This window comes from Poecilia reticulata, linkage group LG2, assembly GCF_000633615.1.
Source record: "Poecilia reticulata strain Guanapo linkage group LG2, Guppy_female_1.0+MT, whole genome shotgun sequence".
Taxonomy (NCBI): domain Eukaryota; kingdom Metazoa; phylum Chordata; class Actinopteri; order Cyprinodontiformes; family Poeciliidae; genus Poecilia; species Poecilia reticulata.
Genome location: NC_024332.1, coordinates 15,164,082 through 15,179,896, shown reverse-complemented (window position 1 = coordinate 15,179,896; position 15,815 = coordinate 15,164,082). Strand labels below are relative to the sequence as shown.

Genomic DNA, 15,815 nt, shown 5'->3' with positions numbered 1-15,815 from the left:
CCTCTTATTTATATTTTGCAAAGGTTCACCTTTCGCAGAATAATTTTTGTTATTTTTTTGTTTGTCATTTCCTGTATGCAGTTGTTTTTTCAGGAGTTTGGCTCCGTAGTTTCATTGAAAGGAACTGAAACGTTCAGCATACCAAGATGTGTAGGACAATTCAATTCAACCAACTTTAATGAAACATTTTGTCTCATGCTGTTCCAGGGAAGAACTACACACAATCTTCATGATAGTTGGGATGATTTAGAGAGWGTGCAAGTGCAAGTTAGGTTTTAACGTCCCACATCAGTGCCTGACCCCACAAATAGACAAATAGCCAAAAATTTCCCTAAGCACATTCAGAGGAGCTGAAGCTGCTCAAGCTGCAAAGRACACGCTGACATCATATGAAACCGTCTGGATTAACGATGGGAGGTGACTAAAAAGCCAAAACGTCTGGAAAGTGAGTGCATATAGATGACAGACATTGCATTAAAACAGGAAAGAGTTTCAAAGACTATATGTCTGTGCTGCATATGTTTGCTTTCACATTCAGAAAAAACATTGTCCTAAAGTGTCTTGGTATAAGTTACATCCTGTTTTTAAATGCTAAACTCATTTATGTTCTGTCAACATACCGCAGTTTGGTAGATACACAGCCTGTACTTTGTTGTACTGTTCATTTGTAAGAATATAAAGAATTGTTCCCTTAAGTGCAGCAATCGACACACAAAATAAAATAAAAATATTGGAATGTTTGGTGTGAGCGGGTAAAACACTGACGTTTGAGTTTTTTCACACATGCGTTTTAAGGTAACAGATATTTGTCGGCACACATTCTTCATGAACTTTAGAGGAATGTAGTGCTGAGGTGAAAGAGTTCCTGCATGATGTTAAATGTTCCTGCAGTGCAGTCCAGGATGCCTTCTCGTCAGTGTTTGCAGTGAAAAAGAAAAAAGAAATCAAGAATTTCCWTMGTGTGAGCAAGTTTCGACTGAAATGAGCAGGCGTCAGCTTTGACTCATTCATACAGCTGTGCTTAAATGCACTGATCCCAGTTCTCCTCGTCTGGATTTAGCCGTCAAAGGGTGGCCTGGGATCATCGCCGGGACAGAGGAGATGAACTCTATTTAAGAGTAACATGAAAGAAACTGAGATGAGGCTAAAACTCAGTCAGCTGCTGCTTTGAAGTTGCCACTGAGAAGCACCACTGGAAAAGATTTTTCAGCTTTTTCCTCCACAGGCAGAAATTACATTGTTGCTTGGCTGTTGTGCATGTGTGTGTGTTTGCGTGCTTGTCTGTGTGTGTGTGTGGGATTATAACCCACAGCTGGCCTCTCTGATTACTGACTGCCTGGTCAGCCTGGATTAGACTCACACACAGGACCGAAGGCAAAGGTAAATGCACACATTTCACTTCACTTTAATCCTGAATGCTCTGCTCACCGAGAGTCTTTGTTTAAATCTTACTTTGTGCGCGGCAGTGTGTTTCAGCTCCTGTATTTACCTCTGCGGCTGTGTGTGCGCATACTTGTATATATGTGTGTGTGTGTGTGTGGTGTGTGTGTGTGTGTGTGTGTAATTCCCTGCTCAGTGTAGCAGTTATATTTAATCCTTCCTCTGCTGAAGCTGATGTCAGCATCAGCTGGCTCTGAGATGGTCTGTGTTTGCGTGCGTGTGTGTGCGTGTGTGTGTGTGTGTGCATGTGTGTGCAGGTAAGAGCATAAGTGTAGCTAATTCATCACTGTGTCAGATTAACCAGCATCTGCAGAGCTTCTCTAAATGCTAACGACCAGCTGGAATACCTGCATGATAAAAATAACTGAAGAACTGAACTAAATATGATGTTTCCACTTCATCAGACATTATTCTGTGTTTTCATGTGTGAGTTGAAACGTTTAGGTTTTAAAACAATTGATTCACGGAGTGGTGAAGGGAAGTTTAAGCTTGCGGACACAAGGAAACGTTATTGGATAAAATGACTTCGTAGCCTCCTGAATGCTCGATTTTGGGTTTTATTATTTATTCTGAGGTTAAATCAATCTGTGAAGCATTCAAGTATAAGGTTATRAAATCATATTGATTTAACTGTCATTTGTTTCTTCAAGGTTCACTTTTGTTGCGCTACTGTTAACATGTTTCTGTAAAAGTTGTGAAATGAAAACGCCTCGCTGGGATTTTTATTTTTTTTATTTTGATCTGTTGAGAACTTCAACTGATTCCTTTTTCTTAAAAATAAAAATACTTTTTTCTACTTCCTGGGTAAGTGGAATTTAATTTAATGTGCAGTAAAAAAAAATCATGCAGGTAGCAATTCCATCTTTCATACTAAACAATAAACCATCTCATATCAGTTTTTGTATATAGAATTAATCTTCAAAAGATTAAAAACAATTGTTAAAAGATTTTGATGAGTCAAATGAAGCTTCATTACAAACACTACAGGATTTCAGTTTGACACCAAAAGACACCAATGTTACTGGGAGACTAGATCAAATGCTACTGATAAGTAAATACTTCAGAGATAACTTGGACTTTCCTGAAGCTTCTTCCTGCTTTTGTGCTTCTTCTAACTTGATTTTCATCTGTTCTGCGGTTGCAAAAGAGAGCTGATTGGCCTTTCAAGCACGTTTTGTTTGCAGATGCAATGCTAGCAGATGATTGCTTTTTTTTTTCCTTACAACACAAGAATCCTGAAAATATCACTGGGACATCAGGAGCAAGAGCAGCMCAAATCTCTTCAGAAAACGAATATATTTCCGTCCCGTGTTTGTTTAAACTCCGATGTGCCTAGAAATTCAGCCTTGCTGCTCGAGGTCCAGCGTGACTTTACTCGATTAGATGCTTTGAAATCCAGCCATTCTTCCTGACGAAGCCGTTATATTTCACACATCCACACAATTATCAGGTGTTACAGTTTCAAGGAGTGCACACTCAGCGTTTCTTTTTCTAACCTTGTGAACTTCTCCACTGATTTTACGTGTGATGTACTTATTTTTGAAAATGCTGATCTATTGAAACATATTCTGTCAGTGTAATAGGAACATCTACGYTCCTACAGGGAATCGACGTTGTCCTGGGATGTGGGAACCTCGGCGCCTCCTTGAGAGCTGCTTCTTTTTACTTTGCTCTCACTGCGCTAACAAAACTGCTGAATAGCCTTAATGTTTGCTGTTGTTGCTATTGTTACACAATAGAGAGAGAAAAAAAGAAAAACAGTGTACTTCCTCCTGGATATGCTTTATTTTACTGTTTGCAATAAAGCCTGGAATGGAGAGTCAGTGGAAGTCTGTTGTGCTTCATCCAACTCTCTCACAAATCAATGCTGTGTGGCTCTTGCACCCCCACTACCTGATCAATCACTGTATAATTAAAGAATCTTAACCAATCAGCTTACGGGTTATTTTACTGATCGACAAGCTTGGCAAACGATAAGCCTCTCATTTCCTGCAAAGCAAACAAAAAAAAAGTTTCCAGAACAACTACTAAGTTTGCWTGTCTGCCATTCACACCGCTTGCAGACAACTAATCTGTCTTTAGGCTGGATTTTGAGGCTCTGCAGCAGCTTTGGATACTGAAACCCCAACAGGCCAATTTACAAACGCAATTGCACGAATGTAATATTTACAACCAGGGTTTGTATGCATTTCTACTCTTTCTCAAATGAGTAGCTTTTGAATTAGCCAGTTCAATCATGTGATTGCTTTCTTGAAAAAGAAACGGCAAACAAAACTTGGAAATTGTAGAACAATTYGTTTGAAACATGTAAAGGTTAATAAACCACCAGATAATTACTTTCTAACATGAATGCATGACACAATCGTTGTGTTGAAGGTGAGTGGAGGCCGTGCGTTTTTAAATTAAAATAACCGAATGCGAGCAAGATAACKGCTTGTAAGAACTATAATTTAAAATTTGCTGGGAAAGGGCTTGGGACCCGGYGATAACTGCTTGCGGTTCTAGTTTAAATTATAAAATTAYCTTCAGATCGAATGGGAGGAATTATACGTGTGTGTCCGTCAGCGGTCGTGTGACCTGGCACAGTTGATGGGACGACAGATGGACAGAGTCACGGACTGACCAACACACACGCAGACACACAAATACCCACATATGTCCACATATGTCACCCTTCGTCTGTCCTCTTACTCATTACTTCATCACTCTCGCTTTGAGGGTTTGCTGCATCCGGTGCCATTCAGTCCACACTCCCGTCTGTCCTTCTGTCTGCGGATTAGCCGTCCGCTCTGTTTCAAAGAGAGCCTTCATTTAGTGCTGGTTGGTGTCACCTTCACCCTCATGCTGTCTTCAGCGRTGGTGTGTCAGATGTCGCTGTTGCAAATCTGTCAGCATTGTTTCGTTGTTGCTGTTTTTGTTTTTAYCCAATTTATTCTTCATCARCACATGAAAGGACTTGAGATTGAAATGTTGAYTTTTCTGTCAGGATGACAGCTGTTTCTCTACCCTTCATGGATCCGAGCTTAAACATTACCAAACAAAGAAGCGGTTTTGTTACAGATTTATGTATTTTTTGCCATTTCTYCTGTTTTTTTCTTAGCGATGAAGACGCCACTGAGCCCGTCTCTGCTTCTGGAGAGCAGGCAGATCTTTGCCTTTGGAGGGATGGGTCAGGAGCTAATGGACACACMCACACCTTCAGCCCTCCCTCTCCCCGTYCAGCAGACTCCATCCCCAGGTGATAGTTGTGATCCAGGATTAATAGTGCGTTAAATCTCCTGGTACCTCTCCTGCAGCTACACTCACCCCCCCTGCTGTTTTCCTGCAGGCCAGGGCGGGACGTACTCGTTGTGTGAGGTGTGTAACCTGCAGCTGACCTCCGCTGCTCAGGCCCAGCTGCACTACAACGGCAGGTCTCACCTCCGGAGGGTGAAGCAGCTCCAGGCGGGGCAGACACGACAGCAGGCAGCAGGTGGGGTTAGCGCTGCTGGCTGAATTAAGCAGGAGCCTCCAGAGTAATCTCCACGTGGGAATGTTGCTGTCAGCTCTGGCGTCAATAGCAACACTAGCCATATCATTTGAATATCACTTGTCAGCTTTTTGTGAGCTCTAGTGGATGTTATCGTCTTTGATTCCAGCTGGAGCTCAGACCAGGTCGCTTCCTCCGGCCGCAGGGTTCAGCTCCCAGCCTGCAGGACTGACTCAGACCGCCGGACTGAATCGAGCCCTCACTGCTTCCAGCACGACTGCAGGTAGGACAGAAGTGGGTCGTTCTTCTGCTACGTCTAGCATACTGCGCTTATTGTAACTGTTGATTGATCAATTGATCAGGGGAAAAAAACTAACCACATTTTTTGTTTCCATTGGTTTTTAAAAGGAAAGTAGCATTCAGAGGGTGCTAATTAAAAGAAGCACAAAGTCTAGAGTTTACATGTGTGTTAGCAAGATGCCAAGAAGAAAAGAGCTTCACCAACCAATGCTCACACTAATGAAGTCACCTCAAAAGCCACATCTCTGATTTTTACAGGATTCCGATTTCATGTAAAATTTTAGAAACAACAGAGAAATTAGAAGCCAAACGTACAAGAGAGATTTCTTTTTGGAATGAATGTGGCGAGAAGTCTGGAAAAAATCTCTCCACAAGACAGCAAAGGGTCTGAATTAGARATGTTTGGCCACATTTCACAGCATCGTGTTTGGGAATGTGGAGGCAGGTTGTGGAGAGACAAGCAGCGAAGTCAGACGAGGRAGATTTTAGCAAGAGCTGTTTTTGTTTTTAATATTTTATACAAGGTTACTGCTACAAAATCACTAGCAGCGAAAAACAATTCTCCAGTACATTCAAAGAGCACGAGAGTTGTGATGCTCAAACTATCTCACTCAACCAATCACAGGGACCCCTGAATAAGAGCRGAAAGAAAGTGTGCAACGGTCTGGCCAAAATTCACACCTCGACTTAATTGAAATGCCAATTTAGATAATAAGTTTCTGAAAACCTCAATGAGCTCAAACAAGGTTGTAAAGGAGAGCGTRCTAAAACTCCTGGAGACGGGAAAAGTCACACTGACAAAAATTAGTTTGAGTGAGAGCTGCTGAAGGTGRATCTTCAAGCTGTTGACTTGTTGGTTGYGCTTGTTGTTTTCTGAGAGACATGCAGATTTTGGTGGGAAGCAGAGGCAAAATTAAGATTCTGGCTACTGGGTGGAAATGACTTTGGGTTTTAGTTAACAGCTGCTGCCCCCTAGGAAAGGTCAGAGAATGTATCTGTGTGTGTCAGTGTGTGTGTGTGTGTGTGTTTTTGTCTGTTTTGTTTTCATCTTATGATTGAGTCCAAAACCTGACAAGACACAATTTATGTTGAATTTTCTGTGAAAATGACCCTTTACAAATCCAAAATGACAATTTTCCAAGTGAAGGTTTGTTGCTAAGAGCCTCATTTGTAACTCCTTTTGGATTTGGGGTCAAAGTTCAGGTGTTATTTGAACTTTAGAGATGCTAATTATCTGCTCCTAGTTTGTAGTATTTAGATTATTTTTGTGTTAGTTAAGTTTATTCTGCTGTACCYRGAGAGAACYCCCGCATGCACTGGGAGAACATGCGAACTCCATGCAGAAAGACYGGGGCCGGGAATTGAACCCAGAACCTTCTTGCTGCAAGGCAACAGCTCTACCAACTRCGCCACTGTRCAGCCCGTATTAGCTTACCTTATTTTCCAATTTTTTATCTTATTTTGTCTTAGCCTACCCTATTTTGTTTTAGCTTATTTTGCATAATTTATGTAGCATTACATTATATTAACTTATTTTTTGTAGATTATTCTGATTTAAATGAGCTATTCTTATCTTTTTGATTTGTTTTAGCTGAGCTCAGATGAATTTGTCCTRTTTTTAGATTCCCTGTTTTTTCTGCTTATACACACTTGGGAAAACTATTTCTCGACTGGAGGTATGAAGAACTGGACATTTCATACTTCTTTGTGTCAGACAAGAAAACGGTTCTGCCCTGAATTTGTTTCAAACACAATCTCTAAGAACTGGAGTTGCCTAAACAGAAGACCTTAAATCCTGAATAATGTGACCACATAAATTGGCAACCTATAAAAAGAGCATAAATKATTACAATCTTATGTTTTTATTGCCAATTTTGATAACATCTAAATAATAGTAATACCCAAACTGTTAAAGCRAATTCAGAAAGCATTTCTGGAACCACTTAAGTTCTCTAAGTAGATTAAAACCTTGATTTTTTTTTTTATCAACCTTTGCATCCTAAAAAAATTACCAGAACATCCACTGCTAGAGGACTTGCATCTGAAGCACATCCCATCTCCCCGGCCGTCTTCTGCTCTTTGGTTAGATGTGACTGGAAGAGCTTCAGAGCATCATCAAAAAGTCAGGCGCTCTCCCACTGAGTGGGATTGCAGGTCATCAGAGTAAGAACATACTGAGATGTAACGGCGTTAAAGTGGAGCAGGCAGCAGCAGGTCATCGAACTGGGACACGGCTCTGCTGTGAAACCGCTCCAACATTTCTGCAACACGTTGCTCATGTCTGCATAAGTCCAGCACTGTGAGAATCACAACACAAACCCGCTGTCATGACACCTCCATTATGATCTACTGTAGTCTGGAATATTGATAAAAAATAATAAAAAACACACTATGGAATTATAGTCAGAATTAGCGCTCCAGAAAAATGACGTAGCAATCGTTCTGTGTTGCTCATTCCTTCAATGAAATTTCTGAGTGTGAGATATCGGTGTCAGATAGGAAATCTCACTCTGATACACACACCTTTGTACTTGCGTGTGCATGTGTGTGTGTGCAGCAGCTGTAATTACATACTGTGTCTCCATATCAGTGTGCAGGCTACAATAACACTGATTAAAGATTAAATCTCTACACACACACAGGGAGCCAGACTGACTGAACGAGTGTGTCGCTCTCTTTCTGTCTGTCCATTATGAGATGCTCTCTGTCATGAAAAGCTCTTTGGCTTGAACTCGGTGCTCCTCCAGGCCAGATGGAGTGTATTTTGTTTGTAAGGGTGTGTATGTAAGGGCGTGCGTGTGTGACAGTGACCTGGCTAAGCAGCCTATCAGCAGCCAGGTCAGATGACATCACCGCTAACGCACAGATCCGTGCTCCAAGAACGGGCCATAACCCCCGGGGTTCCTCAATCAATAACGTTCACATAATATCCACTAAAATCAGTAACTGAGTACTGATTTATCGTGCGTTGTTTTAATTATAGTGACCCCCCCCCCCAGCCGACTGTATTTTCAGCTAGGTTTAATTTGAACTCTTTTTCAATTGATGTTTTTTGCTGATTTGAAAACAGGTTATTTTTGCCTGAAGATTGCAGGGGCTGAACCTCTGAAACACCGAACAAGACTGGGAGGGGAGAGATAAGGGATGGTTGTTTGTAATAAGGTTAATCTAAAATAATACATAGCAGAAAGTTGGTCAAAACAACTTTGTGCTATGTTGTTTTATTATTTGCTGATCTAAAATAGTGATCTCAAACTGTATTCCTAGAGGCCTGGAATCTTGCAACTTGAACTAAATGGTGAAACTGCCTCGCTAGCACGCATTTTTTGACAACTTCAGGAGATACTGTGAGATGTTGCTGTTTTAAAATCTTACATTTGGAGGTCTGTATGCTTAAGGCTCTTATTGTGAAGGCTTTGAGGAAGTTGTGCTATCTTTACTGCTTGTTGAACTGCAAAAAAAGGACTCACTACTTCAGCTGTGCTGTATCAGTAGACCGCTCGCTGCAATGCTGATAATCCAAGCTAGTAAGAAGTTAATCAGACAAAGGTGATTATTGTGAAGACTGTAATTATCTGGCTGGACGTAAACATAGTGGGAAGAGAGCCGGAGGATGAGGATTTGTTTATTTCTGCACAGATTGAAAGGGAAAACAACCTGCAAAAAAAAAAAATCCTTACTTGCACACTAATAAAATGTGATATGCAGCTAAATTTAACACTTTACATACCTTGGTGGTTGATATGCATTTTATCTTCTGCAGATGCAAAGAGTGAGAGAAACCAGAAAGTGCTTATACTAACTAATGCTACATTTTTACCAATAATAATTAAAACTAGTCAAGGTGTTGCTAGGATTTGACAAAAAAAGGCACTGTTGCTAATTTTAACATGTGAAAGTGAAACAGAAAAAAATTTTCAAACACAAATGGTGAGAAAAAGAGAAAAAAGAGAAGCTTTGTCTTAAAATATTTTGCTGCATGTTTCACTGCAACAACACCGAAAGATGGGATGATATCATTTSAATTCARAGCAGCTGATTTCCTAAGAGATGCAAGACGTTTTGTGGAAAAATCCTAGAACATCCTTCTCAGAAAAGTAGATAAAAGATCCCATCAGTGATAAAGCAAACAGACCTATAGCTGCATTGCATCAATAAGTATTATACATTCTCCCCATTAACAAGAGTCCAGGTTGAGATTTAGAAATAAAAGTGAGTTATTTAATGAAAACAATTGCAAACTGCAGCAACGCATTAGTTGTGTTTCTTCAAGATTTCTATTTTGCTAATGTAAAATTTATGCCTGCCATTTTAAAATACAACCCTGTTTTGACGCCTGGTAGGGAAAAAAATGTAAACAAAAATAGGGCAAATTCTTTAAATGAAACTGTCAAATTTTAACTAACTAAATTTTACATAACCTTTGAGAGGTCAACATGTAAAAATGCCCAGTAAGTAAATTAAAAGAACACAATAATATTACAGAACCAGAAAAGAAATCATATTTACTTGGGATAGGCCAGAATCACTGTGAAATAATACAAAATGAAATGAAATAAAGTTTTCTCTTTAAACACGTATTTGCTCCCATGTAACCACTAGGGGGCAGCAKGGACACCACAAACAAACATGCCTGACTACCACGCGCACACAAACACACTGAATCAATAATGAGAGAAGTGAATTCCCATGATCCACATGCTCAGTACRAATAAAAGACTCGCTCACATGAGACCAATAACATTTACAGCATCACAGCTCCTGTCTCGATCTGATTTCACCAGCCTGCTTTTCTCCTTTATCCTTGTTTCCTTTCCTTTCTGTTTCACCTCCATGCTCTCCCTTTCACCAGAAAACCTCAGAGTTCGTGTCTGGAGGCTTGTTTTTTTTCACACTTTAAAAAGTGTGCTCACATCTTTTGTTTTTTAACAGCCTGTGAGCAAACAGGCTGGCATCAATTAGCTCTCCTTGGCTAATAAAGGTCAGTTTTGCTGCTTCTTTCGTTCACTGTTCATAATGAGCTGTGAACTGGACAGATATTAATAGACATGCATGGCAGCAATGTGTGTGTGTGTGTGTGTGTGTGTGTGTGTGTGTGTGCGTGTGTGTGTGTGTGTGCGTTTCTCTCTKTGTGTGAGAGAGACGCAGAGATTGACCAGGTGTTGATGTGCAGTTTCTGGTTGATGTATTCAGCAGTGTATGAATAGACCGAGCTGACGGATTCTCACACTCATAAGGGCCGTATGGCGATGACAGCAGGCTCAGAGGAGGGGCCTGGGTGACAGTGTGCGGTACGACTGAATTTGAACCCCAATTACTCGACCCACCTGACACACATTCTGAACCAAAGAACATGTCATGCCCGCTTAATGCTAACTAAGACACAGCATAATATGATGACTGAAACATCAAGGACAGGTTGGGTTCGATCGGCATCAGTTTCTTCAGTCTGCTGGACAAATAAGAAGTACACAACCTCAAGCACCGTCATCAGTCCAYCTCCGTTTTCAGGTCCTGAGATTTTTAGTGCTTTCACACTTGATACCTGTGCCAAAAAATGTCGTCTCGCATCTGAAACTCTACATTTTGGCCCCARAACATCCCAAATCTTTTGGTAGTTTGTCTATTATGTGAACCGATGGGACAAAAGTGTAATTTTATGGAAAATGTGGGTCTCTTGGAGTAAAACAAAATAAAAGTGGAGCTCATTGACATAGTGTGATGTTCTATGGCTGCTTTGCAACGACTGGTTGTGTCAAGCAAGGCGAGCGAGTTGTTAGCCAGTTTGGAAAGCAAAGAAAATTTCTTAGTTGATCTGATACTCAAAATGAAAGAAAAACCGTAAGACATCTGTGCCCAGTTCGCTTCAGACTGATTTACTACGTCAAAAGCTCAACAATCACTTGAACGACTGGGTGTCCAACCAGCACAGTGTACTCTCACTATTCAATTTTAATCTTTACATATACATCTATAGAAATACTCTGATAACTATGTGTCCTGGGGTGACTCAAGGATGGACAAGACGCCGAGTACAGAGACCCAGTGGGTCGTTTTCTGGCATGTTGGAAAAACAGTCTTCCTTGTTTGGATGCTAACACTGTTGATGTCAATTTTAGTGAAGCAGATTTAAAACTGCGTTAGTTGGACCAAAGTGGGGCAAAACAAACCAAGAAACAAATTAAGCAAACAAACAAAAAATAAAGACCAGTGAAAATGGAGATGATTGTAGATTTCAGAAGGTGCAGGAGGAGTTTAAATGTCTCGCTTCTGCCGTGGACAACAGACTGTCGTCCACAATAAGAGACAGAGCCGGATGCTTGGATCCTTCCTGGTTTGCAGGAAGATGCTTCAGATCTTCAGATGTTGTGAAGAGTGTAATCTCTTCTGCCAGTGATTTAAAGTAGCCCAACAAGCTGATGAAGAAGGCTGGTTCTGTTCTGAGGATTGTCCAGAAACAGCTGGAGATGAATGAACATAAAATAATTTTACATAAAACGAAGAAGATTGTGGAAAACGTACAAAAGCAAAGTGTCTCCAGCCAGAGGCTTCCTCAGAATCACTGTAATACTGACTGCTACAGCAGTAGATCCTTCCTACCCACAGCCATCACAATCTACTAAAACTTTGAGAAGACTCGGATAGTCTGAGTTACAACATTTAATTTTCATTTGGGATTAACAGAGATTCTGAATTAAGCATTTACAAAGTACCTTAATCATGTTTTTTTTAAATCTGAAATAGCTCACTGGTTGTTTATTTTCCCTTTTTCGTTTTTTTTTTCTTCTTTCCAATTCGTGATGCTGTGAAGCAGCGGAGCGCGCAGACACAGAGGGAGGGAGAAACAGGGATTTCCATTGAGACAAAGGGGGGCTGTCATCACTCCTCACCCTGCACAGCACCACCTCAGCGATTCACTGTAGACTCGCGCTGTCTCTCCACGGTTGTCCGTCGCTCGCCCTCTTCTGCCCTCCCACACGCGTGTCCCCACATCCAAACACTCCAGCAGTCAGACGACGAGCCTCCGCTGTTTGTTTTGGGTCCTCTCGTCGATGGGTTTTAGTTACCGTGGGAGCAGATGAAAGAGCAAAGAGGCAGGAGGTGGAGGCGCTGGAGGAGGTGAGACAGCTGCCTGACTGTCCGTGATGTGGAGTAGTTTCCAGAGTCGAGGTAGGAAATTCTTCCTGGGTTTATTTTCTCTTTCTGCTCATTATTTTCTGTTCATTATTTTTCCTGTCTGCGTCTGGCTCGAGCATTTCTTTCGCTGTGTGTGCAGACAGGTGGTGTGTCGGGTTTGTCAGCGTTGCTTTCTGAAGGAGGGTTGACATTTGCCATAACCCCGATGTGAACTTTGAACTTAGGTCCACTGTTAAATCATGGAATCAACTCACTTGTTGAAACTGTTGAATCTTGTAAAAACTGAGACGTTCTTAAACAATTTTGAGGATTTTAGGATCTGTCTATACAAATAAAAAAAACACCAGATTGCCGTTTTGTGTCACCATTCGTGCATGTAAGTACAAATTGTAATGTTTGGGTCAAAATCTTGACACAAACCCAATAGAAAGCTGAAATAATCTCCAATGTTTTCTGGTTGGCTGTTTGAAGAAAAGACGTAGTGACAAGTGAAGAAAACTGCTTCTGACAGCAGCCTAAGTGGCAACGTCATGTTATCAGATTCTCTATTAAAAGCGAAGCTAGTTTTTCTTATAATGTTAGTTTTGTTTTTTTTAAGGTAAATTCCAGCATGATCTGAACTATTCAATCAAAGCCAGTTAAACTAAGAAACGTAAACATTTATTCTTACTTTAAGAAATGTTTACGTTTCTGTTCCAGGTCAGTTATTCATTTTTAAATTTTTTTTATTTTTAAGATATCAACTCAGTAGAGATTGAATTTTAGGTTAGACAACTGTAAAAAAAAATTCCTTCATCAAATCCCTGCTGCAAACACTGCAACACACTGTGCAGCGCTCCATGCTCCGTTTTCCCCCTCCCCTGTGATGATCCCACTGCGTGTGCTTGACCTGGAAACGAGACTCGCTCGGAGAAGACAGATTTCCAGGAATGCCAAGACCAAAAAATGCAATGCCTTGGAATCTCTACAGTCATGTTTCCACCAGAGTCTTTCCCTTTACCTCCGCTGAAAAGGATCTGCATTTGGTCCTCAATCTGTGGTTCACTTCCAGCCCGTCTCCATGAAATTCCTCTCATTATGGATAGCGTGACGGCTGTGATTACCCACACACTGCTTCTCATCATCGCAGTGCAACATGTGCATTCATGGGACACACCAAAGCACACGCTGTGGATTCCCTTGTCCCACTTTCTGTCAGGTTTTATTTAATCTGTCTCAGCAGTGCCCCATGGCACACAACTGTACGTATATATAGAAATAAATCTCAGCCGTTTCATCTGCTAGTGCGTCTTGAAATGACTGTAAAGTCAAACGCAGCAAATTTGTGGAATTTCAAATTTAGCATTTTTGCTGCTTTTGTAGTCTCCTCTAATTTTACTGCAGACAGCTGCATGCGAATCTTCACCTTTTTGGGTACATTTTGACTCATTTCTTTAACAATTGAAAACAGATTTTGGAAAAGAAAAAAATGATAGTAAGTCCTGAATATAAACACAAAGAAAATCTACCCTTGTTTTAAGATGCTGTTCCATCTGTTTCTTCAGATCTTTTTTATTTCCTTTTCTACATGTTTCTGTGAAGCTATGACCATTCTCTTGTCTTAGCCATACTAAGATGCACTGAAATATTCCCATCAACCTGACTGATTGAAGCATTTTATCTTCTGCACCCCCTATGCTGCTAATCAAGCCTGCTGATTGGCTGCATCAGGTGCACCATGTGGCCACATCTGACTTGTAAATGTGCTCTCTTTCTTGCAAAACTCTCTTCAGAGGGATTAAATCTTTTTGAGACTGCGGTTGTCGTTCTGAGTTGGATTTGGTGCTGAATTTGAATAAAAACGCTTCACTGCTAAAATAGTATTTTTGGTCTTGTTTCTAATGCAAATATCTCAGTATGTTTTAAATGATACAAAAACRAACTTACCAGTAACTTTTCAGCAAAATATAGGGGCTTGTTTAAAGAAATTGTTTAATGGAATTGATAAAAGAAAAAAGGTTATTTCCCTTATAAAATGGGAAAAGTATCTTCTTATAGGCAGGGGTGAAAGTAAGGGGGTACRGCAAGGTACTGAGTACCCCTAAAAGATTTAGCGGGGGTACGCAGTACCTGCAAGAGAGGAGTGACAGTCTGCTGTAAAGAATCAGTGGGTTCACTGTGCAGCTGTGAGTTCACCCACTAATTAGCCGTGACTGATTAGTTTTTCAAGAACTATCTAAAACACGACTTAATCGGTTATTAAATAACTTTTTTCCAATTTCATATGGTCTCTGAACTGTTCGTTCTTTACTAGAGCAGGGCTGCAACATGTCGATCGCTGAGGGTTTTGAGTCGATCTCAGCATGGGGTGACAAACTGAACGGCGCCAGGAGTTGAGACCAGCACGTCCTCCTCTGACTCCTTATCAAAACGTTCATATCTTTATTAAAGAACAACAACAAAAAAATCAACATAACGTGCTCAAATTAATGATCCATCAACAATAATAATCTCAGTAGTTATTGTTTCAACAAGGTGTTGCGCAATTCTGTGAGTTTCGGTTCCATATCGAGCAGAGCAGGAGTTTAAAATTAACTAATCAACCACCGCTGTGTTCATGAGAGGCTTATTAATAATCGCAAAATAGATATCTAGCCTGAAAGCCTGATATCATAACGGACTGAATGTTTTTAACGTAATCTCTGGTCGGCTTGTGGGGCGCAGGAGGTTGCCATGGCAACGGGTGCTTAAATGACAGAGAGAGACGGAGAGTTAAAATGTGCGAGTGGTTTAGAGTTGATCACCTGTTCAGGTTGTTTTACCTTTGTTTGTCTTTGTCTTGGCTCATCACAGCCGCTGTAATTTCTGAACMTTCAACAAACGACAAACTTTTACTAATTACCTCGTTCTTTGTGAGTATAAGTCATTTACAACAAACATCAAACACGGTAAATACGTTTCATTAGGTATTCAACAAACAAATGGCTTCTACTGCGATAATTATGTGAAATTAAATTAATTGTCTAATATAAAAAATAGTTTCGTGGTGTCGAGCTCAGAGTCTGAGAGGCTTTTCCTTTATCAAACAACTTTGTTTTTTGCCTCTTATTTAGTGGAAATATTGATGTTGATGAGACTTTCTCCAAAATAATAACATTTTTCAACCTTTATAGCTCCATTTTTGAAAAGTCCAATATCTGGTTTGAGGTGATTCCTCTGGAACCTGTTGGAGGAAAAATATTCCAACTTCAGAAGATGAGCTTTAACCTAACAGAGCTCTGTGGTTCCTCCTGTCAGTACGAGATTCAGGGTGAGGAGGCGCCATGTTAGGAAGATGAAGTGGAAGCTGCAGGATCTTCAGAACAAACAGGTCATGATGCTAGGCCTACTGATTATCCCTCTGTCTGGACACAGGATCAATAGAACCAGATTAAAATATAAAATTATATACAATTATTATATGCCAGACATGGAAAACTGGGATGCACTC

At 40.6% G+C, this 15,815-nt stretch overlaps 1 protein-coding gene across 1 annotated transcript in view; it reads left to right on the top strand.

Moving 5' to 3' along the window:
- znf385b (zinc finger protein 385B) overlaps nucleotides 1-15,815 on the top strand; it is a 72,681-nt gene that overhangs the window by 25,918 nt on the left and 30,948 nt on the right. The window contains exons 2-4 of the mRNA XM_008432906.2: nucleotides 4,541-4,678; nucleotides 4,769-4,912; nucleotides 5,079-5,192. Of these exons, the coding sequence (XP_008431128.1) occupies nucleotides 4,543-4,678; nucleotides 4,769-4,912; nucleotides 5,079-5,192 (394 nt within the window). The 5' untranslated portion in view covers nucleotides 4,541-4,542. The remainder of the gene's footprint in view (nucleotides 1-4,540; nucleotides 4,679-4,768; nucleotides 4,913-5,078; nucleotides 5,193-15,815) is intronic.